Below are 11,287 nucleotides of genomic sequence, written 5' to 3'. Positions count from 1 at the left end.
TGTTTTTACTTGTTCATATATTGGAAAGATGTTTTACATAAAAGTTTTGGTGGTTGTCACCCTGCAGTTACATAAAAAGGGAAGCTCATTAGACCTTTCAGTCTAACCCTCGTTTTGTAATTTTAAAAATATGTGTTGCAGGAGGTACGGACGATAAAAGAAAAGGGAAAATATGATAATTCCTTATGTGTATATCTGCATGAAGAATTGCTGGTATGATGTGTATAGTTTTAGTAGATGAAACTTGATAAGTACAAGAATTGTATTTTCAATTTTTGAACCATGTATTCTGTAATGGTAGATTCTTGTAGTAAGGGAACTATGTGGTGTATAAACATGTATTTCTTATGTATGAAGTATATGTTACATGCAATGTGTGGAATGGGGTGTTACACAAAAATTTGCCTATTCTCTTTAAAAAAACGCACAACCCAACGTGGTGATATATGATACACTTCAAAATCGATTTTTTCTAAAGGAACACCATTATTAAAATACCAACCAAAAGAAATTGTATTAGATTATCAAGTAAATTTAAGAAAACTTGATTCAAATATTGAAGATATAAAACAAAGATTAAAACAATGCTATACGGAGAATCCATTACAATTTTGGGAAAAAAACCAGATTACAGCCAAACAAGAAATGAAAGATAAAGAGAAAGAAGTTAGGGTCAAACCAATGGGATACAACCCTGAAGACCAAAAAGAATTTATTATACAGATTAAAGAATTACTAGATCTTAAATTAGGATAAGTCATAGTCCTCATAGTTCTCTTGCTTTTATGGTTAGAAAACATGCAAAAATAGCTAGAGGAAAAGCACGGATGGTAATAAACTATAAAAAACTAAATGATAACACTATATTTGATGGATACTTTTTACCTCATAAAGAAAGCTTAATAAATTGGACTACAAACAAAAAGATATTTTCAAATTTTGATTGTAAAAGTGGATTTTGGCAAATAAAAATGCATCCTGATAGTATATCTTATACAACTTTTGCTACACCTCTAGGTCAATACGAATGGCTTGTTTTGCCATTTGGATTAAAAAAATGCCCCATAAATATTTCAAAGAAAAATGGATAGTATTTTTAAAGATTATGGTTTTATTTTCGTATATGTTGATGATGTTTTAATATTATCTGATGATATAGAATCTCATTTAAAACATCTACATATATTTATAAAATTATGTACTAAAAATGGATTAGCCTTATCTGAAAAGAAAACAAGACTAATACAAGATCAGATAGACTTTTTAGGAATGAAGATTGATGGCAAGGTATAGAACTTCAAAGCCACATCTTAAAAAAGATTAATTCATTTCCTGATACATTAATAGATAAAAAACAAGTACAAAGTTTTTTAGGAATACTTAATTATGCGTCAGATTTTATTAAAAATTTGGTTGTATTAAGAAAACCCTTCCAGGATTTACTAAAGAAAAATAAAATATTTAGTTTTGATAAAGGTTTAGAAATACAAGTAAAAAGGATAAAAGAATATTGTAGATCTCTACCAAAACTACAATTACCAAAGAAAGATGATAATTTGATTTTTGAAATAGAAGCTTCTGAAAATCATTGGAGTGGAGTCTTTAAGAAAGTAGATTATAATTTACAACAAGAAAAGATTGGAGAAAGCATATGTAAATATTGTTTTGGTACATTTACAGATACCCAAAACAAGATATCATATTAATGAAAAATAATTATTAGCGGTGGTAAAAAGTTGTCAAAAATTTTAATACTTTTTATTACCAAAAAACTTTTTACTAAGAACTTTGATAACAAATACATTTAAAAAATATGATATTCCCTCTTCATCTGAAATACAGATAACAGATCAAAATTTTGAAGATAGTCAAAAGACCTTGGAAGAATCATTGTCTTTTCTACCATGTTCAGAAAAAACAATTTTTAAAAAAATAATGATTTTTAAAGAAAAACAGATATTAATAGATATTTCTGTTCAACAAACTTATGTTGAAAACCAAACTTCTATGATGAAAGATTTATATAATCTTTGTAGAACATATTTAAGATATGTAGATTTTACTGGAATTTACCCCAGAATTAATTATCTTCAAGGATCATCTCCTCAGGAGATCAAACATTGGTACGATCATCTCCTAGGATCTATCCATCCGCCCTGGAGCCAATAAAATCGGCCTAGTCCACAAGGTGAGTTCACGTAAGCCACTATTGGGCCTAACTCTGTGGACCGAGTTCACCTGTATGACGCCATGACTACAAAGCCGCAATAGAAGGCATCTCAAATAATGTGCCCATTAATTGGGTTGTTTTGAAAACCAATAAAACTAAACATGTGCCATTACCCGGTTGACGTTCATAAAAATTCAATCATCAAAGTACTTCACAAATCTCGAAACTACTTCAAAATATGATAATCAATTTAACAAACTTGAAAGATTCAAACATACAATTCAACGGACTAAAATCAAGTGTTCACGATAAAGATCTAAGAGTTTACGATAAAGATCTAAGAGTTTACGATAAAGATTCAAGAGTTTATATATATATATATATATATATACATATATATATATATACGTAATTTATTGACCACTTTTCAGCGATCAATCATGAAGTGGTGAACCATCGTTACGAAGGGTCAACTACAACAACTAGTTGCCCAAGAGTCAAAGAAAGTGAAATCCGTACCTTAAGCGGAATAGAGAAGTAAACACGATCAAACAAGATTTACGGTAAACCTCGACTTGCTCGTGTGCCTAACGAATGCGCAAACCGGTTATTACTTAAACAACGTAAGATCATATCCTAATTCTATTAATAAACTACTTAGGTCCTACATGTTTATAAACAACTTAAACTTCAAATATGACAGCCGGATACACATTGAAAAATCGACTCAACACTTAGTTTTATATAATTCCGTTTCGACTTTAACAGCTTTTGACCCTCATTTTCGGGAGTATTTTTACCCCACCTAGAAATTAGTACAGAAAATACTATCTAAATGAAAGATGTAGTATGATATGCGATGAAACTACTGGTTTTCGAATCACCTCATTTGGATTATCCATCTATTTTATACGAATATTACAAAACAACAGATCAATCCTAAATACAGTGTAAACAACCCCGAAAATACACTGTTTCGAGCCACTTAGATTCATAACTGGATTTTCTATCAGACAAGAAACTTGTAGTGTACATTAAGGGCTTTCAAACTGCAAAATATGAGTTTATTCTGACTTACGGTTTGTAAGTTATACACTGTCAAAGTATGGATCTGCATAGTCGGTAAAATCCGGTTCCGCAATTCCCGACTAACTTTTATAATTCAAATTTAATGATTCGCTACATTTACGTGCTATAAGCATATTTCAACATACTAAACAGTAAAAAAAAAGTCTAATGGTCGCTAACATATGCTTAATCATGCAATTTTACTCTTTTCGGCATTATATCGAACAATTGGTGTGCGGTTAAACATATATACCAAATCTAGTCATAATGAAACCATAATCTACCCTTTTAAATTCTACATCAATTTAACCTATCCTAGCATTCTAAACATGAAATATATCATACTTATAACAATATCCATCTGTAAACTTAGACATAACATAATTTATAAACCGGTCTAAAAATGCTAACGTAGACACCCCAATAAAAGCCAATGAAATATATACCTTTATGAAGGGTTCGAAGAGTGGATTCCGAATATATAATCGTTATTTCGATTGCTTCAACGATTTGAGAAATATCTTAGAGAGAAGAAAAAAATTAGAGAGAGAGATGAGAGGCGGTGAGGAAACGATGAAGAAGTAAAGTTTCAAATGGTTTTGTTTTTTTTTTTTCTTTAACTTATATATATAATATATATAAATATATATTAAGAGTTTAGAAGTTTGGCGGTTTTAATCCATTAATAATTATCAACCGTTATTTAAGTACGGTACAATTTGGATAAGTTAATGAGAATGTGTTTTTAAAACTCGGGTCTTCAATTCTCCCCCCCCCCCCCTTTAAAAGAAGATTTCGTCTCCGAAATCGAATTTAGAGATAGGGAATTTACATTAGTTTAAAAAAATCTGGGTACTCCCGACGCATATGTTCTTCAGTTTTCCACGTTGCCTCACATTCCGAGTGATTCTTCCAAAGAACTTTTACATAAGGAATCACTCTCTTTCGTGTACCTCTCTCATCGCGGTCAAGAATTGTCTCAGGCTCCTCATGATAAGATATATCATGCTCTATGTGCTCCAGAGGATATTCAATGACGTGTAGGGGATGATAGTTGTATTCTCGCAACGAAGAGACATGGAACACATTATGTACGTGAGACAATTATGGTGGTAGAGCTAACTTGTAGGCCACAACTCCAACCTTTTCCAGAATTTCAAAAGGATCAATATATTTCGGGCTGAGCTTCCCTTTGAGACCAAAACGTCTAATACCACGAGTCGAGGAAACCTTCAAGAAGACTTTATCACCCGAATGGAACTCGATAGGTCGTCGTCGCTTATCAGTATAGACGAGCCTAAGCCACATTCATCATTTGACATGCAATTTCGACCTTCTCGGTAGTGACTTGTACTAATTCTGGGCCTTCTAAAATACGTTCTCCAACTTCATTCCAACAAGTCGGTGTTCAACATTTTCGGCAATAAAGTGCTTCATATGGGGCCATGCCGATACTCGACTGCCAGCTATTATTATAGGAGAACTCGATTAGATACAAGTAGTTATCCCAACTTCCATGCCATTCCAGCGCACATGCTCGGAGCATATCCTCCAATGTTTGAATTGTACGTTCAGATTGCCCATTAGTTTGTGGATGAAAGGCTATACTAAAATTCAAACGTGTGCCCCAAGTTTTATGTAAACCTTCCCAAAATCGAGATGTAAAACGTGGATCTCGATCGGAGGTAATCGATATAGGTGTGCCATGAAGACGCACAACCTCACGTTGGAAAATTTTTGTCAGTTTATCAATTGACCAAGTTTGTCGGACAAGAAGAAAATGAGCCGATTTTGTSAGTCGGTCAACCACTACCCAGATTGCATCGTGTTTCAAGATCGTACGAGGTAATCTGACTACRAAATCCATAGTTATGTGCTCCCATTTCCATACTGGAATGTTCAATGATTGGAGAACACCACCCGGACGTTGATGTTCAATTTTAACTTGCTGACAAGTGAGACAACGAGCTACAAAGTCGGTGATATCTCGCTTCATTCCAATCCACCAGAAATGGTTCCTCAAATCACGATACATTTTTGTTGTTCCAGGATGAACCGAAAACATAGAGTTATAAGCTTCGGTCAAAATTAGATCTTTAAGCTCCGAGTTATTCGGAACACAAAGACGATCCCGAAACCACAACACGTGATCATCATCGATTCTGAACTCTGAACTAGAATTCTCTTGTGCCTGTTGGAAATTTTGCCCATAATTCATCATTTTGCTGGGCTTCTTTGATTCGAGAGATTAGAGTCGGTTCTACCATTAGATTTGATAGAATTACCGTTTGCGAACTCAGATAGATTTCAAGTCTGAACCGTTCGATTTTCAAAGCCCACTCTATAGAAACAATTAAAGAAGAAACTTGTTCCACAGCTTTACGACTTAAAACGTCGGCGACTACATTAGCTTTGCCCCGATGATACTGTATCTGAACATCGTAATCTTTCAGAAGTTCGAGCCACCTTCGTTTACGCATATTTAACTCTTTTTGAGTAAAGATGTATTTGAGGCTTTTATGGTCAGTGATAACTTCACAGATCTCACTGTACAAAGTGACGTCAGATCTTGAGTGCAAAGATGACCGCAACCAATTCGAGATCATGAGTCGGATAATTGACCACATAAAGCTTTAATTGATGAGAAGCATATGCGATCACTTTTCCGTGTTGCATAAGAACACAATCGAGACCTTTCTTTGAAGCATCATTATAGACTTGAAACCCACCAGTGCCAGACGACAATACAAGAATAGGTACGGTAACCAATCGATGCTTCAATTCCTCAAAACTAGATTCTTGTTCGGAACCACAATTGAATTTGACTCCTTTCCGGAGTAATCGAGTCAATGGCAGAGATATTTTAGAGAAACCTTCAACGATCGTCTGTAATAACCAGTCAGACCCAGAAAACCACGAACTTCAGATACRTTCGTAGGTCGTGACCAATTAGTGACGGTTTCAATTTTCGTCGGATCAACTTTGACACCTTCAGCGGAGATTACGTTTCCGAGAAAAGACACTTGATCGAGCCAGAACTCGCATTTGGGAAGTTTTGCGTATAACTTTGTTGTTCAAATAGTCTCCAACACAATTTGAAGATGTTGATCACGTTGCTTTCTTGATTTTGAGTAGATCAGGATGTCATCAATAAACACGATAACAAATYCATCGAGATAATCCTTGAAAACCCGATTCATAAAATCCATAAAGACCGTTGGAGCATTAGTTAGCCCAAAACGCATTACTAAAAATTCGTAGTGCCCATAGCGAGTTATAAATGCGGTTTTCAGAATATCACAATCTCGGATACGAAGTTGATGGTACCCRGACCGAAGATCAATTTTGGAAAAGTACTGTGCCCCTTGTAATTGATCGAACAGATCATCGATTCTTGGCAACGGATACATGTTACAGATCGTTACTTTATTAAGTTCCCGATAATCGACACAAAGACGCATTGTACCGTCTTTCTTTTTAACAAAAAGAACTGGAGCTCCCCAGGGTGAAACACTGGGCCGAATGAAACCTTTCTTCAATAGATCATCGAGTTGATTTTTAAGCTCTTTCATTTCAGTTGGAGTCATTCGGTAGGGAGCCTTGGAAATAGAAGAAGCTCCCGGGACTAGATCGATGGTAAATTCGACTTCCCGTACCAGAGGTATACCCGGTAAATCATCGGAGAACACATCAAGATATTCAGAAACAACAGGTATGGATGCAGAAGTAGGAAATACCTGTTCGGGATCTTGTAGAGCAGCAAGAAAACTTTTATTGCTTTAGTAACAGAGACTATTGCACTAACATCTTCTTTTGGAGTATTTCCTTGGAAGATTGCCTCTAGGTTGTCTATATCCCCAAACAAAATTTGTTTGGTATTACAATCTATAGTTGCACGATGATGTGACAACCAGTCCATACCCAGTATTAAATCGAAGTAAGACATATGCATTAGAAGCAGAGTGACCTCTCGTATGCAGTCCTCAATAAGCAACGAACAGTTGGAAAAACGAGTTAGCACACAAGTTGAACCACTCATTGGGGTAGATATTACCACTGGAAATTCGATGGTTTGCTCATACGGATTTAATTGGGATTCTAATTGTTCAGAAACAATTGAGTGTGTCGCACCAGTATCAAACAAAAAATAAACAGATAAATCAATTAATTTAACATGACCCGAAATCATACCCGCTTGAGATTTGCTGCCAGGTAATGCAAAGACTTGCTCACTAGTACTTGGTTGTTTTCCTTTCCTTTTGTCAGTTTGGATCCGAGTCTTAGGACAATCTTTTTCCATGTGACCTTGTTCTCAACAATTGAAACATGAACCGGTCATCTTTAAACACGGACCCGGTCGATGACTAAGATTGCATCGATCACAATTAATAACAGGGCTAGAAACATTTTGACTCCCACTGCTAGACAACACTGGAAGTCGTAGCATGAATAGATTCTAGCCTTTTTGCATATCGTTACTCGACTTTGATTTTACATAACGAGGGTTGCTTCTGGAGAAAGATTCAGTTCCGCATTTCTTATTGTCAACGCGTGAAATTAACCACTGTTGTCGTGACCGATCAATATTTTTTGTTGCGTCAGCCACTTCAATAACGGTATTGAAAGGATGATTCAAGAAACGATCTTTATATCTTGAGTTCAAAGTCCATTTAATGAAAATTGAGAAGGACTAAGGTTTTTGTTTGTTAAACCTTTCAAGCCATATATATATATATATATATATCTCCCATTGGTTACTCGAATTGGTATAGGAATTCCAGTATTAGGTGTAGGAACAGGATTTGGGTTTGAAGGAAGATTATGCGCTGCTTGTTGCATAGCCTGAATAGCCTGCTGCAGATATGTAGGCATCATACTTGACATGGTATAGTGGACCACATTAGCATTATTTGGTTCACTTCCACCCCCTATTGGATTGGGGTTGGGTTTTGGGTTACCCTCAAGTTGAGATCTGGATTTGCGTGGGTGACCACATCTCGACATTCTAAAACAAAACGACATGAAAATCAAAATTCAAGATAGATATGGATCAAAAAACGATAGATAGAATCAAAGCTTAGTATACCTGTTCTTATGTCTACCCATTTCTCACAGGTCAAACTTACTTAATCTACAAGTCAAAACCTATGCTCTGATATCACATTTGTAATATCCCCCGTCCCCATGGTCCGGAATGGGCGGTGTCACTAACGGGACTTAATTCAAAGACAGAAACATTGTAGAGCTACTAATAAACTCCAAACGTAGAATAACTTCTAAAACATGCTTTACAATCCAAAATATTACATTCTAACAACTATTTATAAGCTTAGAATATTATACATCTACAAACGAGTTTACAAACTCCAAAAGTCAAACGCTCGATCTCAAGTCCCGTCCTTTTATCAGTATCACTTGGAACATGTCGTGTCAGAAAACAGGAACACGGCTGAGCACGGGGCACAGTGAACAGATTGTAATATAAACTTGAAATAATAATACGTGATATCGATAATAAAGTGGAAGACTTAAAAATCAATTAAACTGAATTCATAGAAATCAAGACGTTTTACAGTTCTCATTTCAAAACATCATTTAAACACAATTCGTCAATTCATGTGGTGTTTGTGGGGTGGCCAAACCACACGAACTATCGGGCCGGCGTGCGGGCACACACCCCGAGTCCCCCGTGAATTTAACCACGGTCACATGTGGGTAATCCTAGGATCGATTCATCCACCCTGGAGCCAATAAAATCGGCCTAGTCCACATGGTGGGTTCACATAAGCCACTATTGGGCTTAACCCCTGTGGACCGAATTCACCTGCAGGACGCCATGACTACAAAGCCGCAATAGAAGGCATCTCAAATAATGTGCCCATTAATTCGGTTGTTTTGAAAACCAATAAAACTAAACATGTGCCACTACCCGGATGGCGTTCATAAAAAGTCAATCTTCAAAGTACTTCATAAAGCTCGAAACTACTTCAAAATATGATAATCAATTTAACAAACTTGGAAGATTCAAACATACAATTCAACGGACTAAAATAAAGTGTTCACGATAAAGATCTAAGAGTTTACGATAAAGATTCAAGAGTTTATATATATATATATATACGTAATTTATTGACCACTTTTAAGCGATCAATCACGAATAGGTGAACCACCGTTACGAAGGGTTAACTACAAAAACTAGTTGCCCAAGAGTCAAAGAATGTGAAATCCGTACCTTAAGCAGAATAGAGAAGTAAACACGATCAAACAAGATTCAAGGTAAATTTCGACTTGCTCGCGTGCCTAACGAATGCGCAAATCGGTTATTACTTAAACAACGTAAGATCATATCCTAATTTTACTAATAAACTACATAGGTCCTACATGTTTATAAACAACTTAAACTTCAAATATGACAGCCGGATACGCATTGAAAAATCGACTCAACACTTAGCTTTATATAATTCCGTTTCGACTTTAACAGCTTTTGACCCTCATTTTCGGGAGCATTTTTATGCTACTTATAGATAAGTACATAAAATACTATCTAAATGAAAGATGTAGTATGATATGTGATGAAACTATTGGTTTTCGAATCACCTCATTCGGATTATCCGTCTATTTTATACGAATATTACAAAACTGTAGATCAATCCTAAATACAGTGTAAACAGCCCCTAAAACACACTGTTTCGAGCTACTTATATTCATAACTGGATTTCGATCCTACATGAAAGTTGTAGTATACATTAAGCGCTTTCTAATTATAAAATATGAGCTTATTCCGACTTACGGTTTGTAAGTTATACACTGTCAAAGTATGGACCTGCATAGTCGGTAAAATCTGATTCCGTAATTCCCGACTAACTTTTATAATCCAAATTTCATGATTCGCTACATTTACGTGCTATAAACATATTTCAACATGCTAAACAGTAAAACAAGTCCAATGGACACTAATCTAAGCTTAATCATGCAGTTTTACTAATTTCGGCATTATATCGAACAACTGGTGTGCGGTTAAACATATACACCAAATCTAACCATAATGAAACCATAATCTACCCTTTTAATTTCTACATCAATTTAACCAATCCTAACATTATAAACATGAAATATATCATACTTATAACAATATCCATCCATAAACTTAGACATAACATAATTTATAAACCGGTCTAAAAATGCTAACGTAAACACCCTAATAAAAGCGAATGAAATTTATATCTTTATGAAGGGTTCGAAGAGTGGATTCCGAATATATAATCGTTACTTCGATTGCTTCAACGATTTAAAAAATATTTTAGAGAGAAGAAAAAAATTAGAGAGAGATGTGAGGCGGTGAGGAAACGATGAAGAAGTAAAGTTTCATATGGTTTTGTTTTTTTTTTTCTTTAACTTATAATATATATATATATATATATATATATATTAAGAGTTTAGAAATTTGACGGTTTTAACCCCTTAATAATTACCAACTGTTATTTAAGTACGGTACAATTTGGGTAAGTTAACGAGAATGTGTTTTTAAAACTCTAGTTTTACAGATCATCTCCTCAGGAGATCAAACATTGGTACGATTTTGGTGCCATAAATTCGATATATCTAACTACTCCTGTTTTCCCTAAAATATCGAAATTACCTCACTGGATAATGATGGGTGTTATAGATTGTTATCTTAATAACCCAACAATTACTCCAAAAGATATATTGGTTCTAAAAAATTTATCTGCAGGACTAGACTTTTTTGAAGAAAATAGTGTTGGACCGGTAACTGCATTAGGGAGCCGCCCACGTGATATTGTCCGCTCTGGGTTGGTCAGCACAATCCCTCACGGCTTTAAAACGCGTCACTGGTAGGAGTAAGACTCCCACTTCCTTATAAGGAAGCCGAATCTCCCTAGCCTCACCGATGTGGGATGCTCCTGCATTGCTACAGGAGCGTTGGGTTTAAGATTCGCGGATTTGACCGGATCTAGGGAACGCTTAGGTTTTTCGGACCCAACATTCTCCCCCTACATTGGTGCGGCCCTAGCTCTGATACCAATTGTT

At 35.3% G+C, this 11,287-nt stretch overlaps 1 protein-coding gene across 1 annotated transcript in view; it reads right to left on the bottom strand.

Moving 5' to 3' along the window:
• Positions 1–8,970: 8,970 nt before the first annotated feature.
• LOC112503157 overlaps positions 8,971–11,287 on the bottom strand; it is a 3,737-nt gene continuing 1,420 nt past the window's right edge. The window contains exon 3 of the mRNA XM_025107225.1: positions 8,971–9,078. Within this exon, the coding sequence (XP_024962993.1) occupies positions 8,971–9,078 (108 nt within the window). The remainder of the gene's footprint in view (positions 9,079–11,287) is intronic.

The sequence above is a fragment of the Cynara cardunculus genome, unplaced genomic scaffold (genome assembly GCF_001531365.2).
Source record: "Cynara cardunculus var. scolymus isolate 2C unplaced genomic scaffold, CcrdV1 Un_Scaffold_2644, whole genome shotgun sequence".
NCBI classification, from domain to species: domain Eukaryota; kingdom Viridiplantae; phylum Streptophyta; class Magnoliopsida; order Asterales; family Asteraceae; genus Cynara; species Cynara cardunculus.
This window is presented reverse-complemented; position numbering and strand designations above follow the sequence as displayed.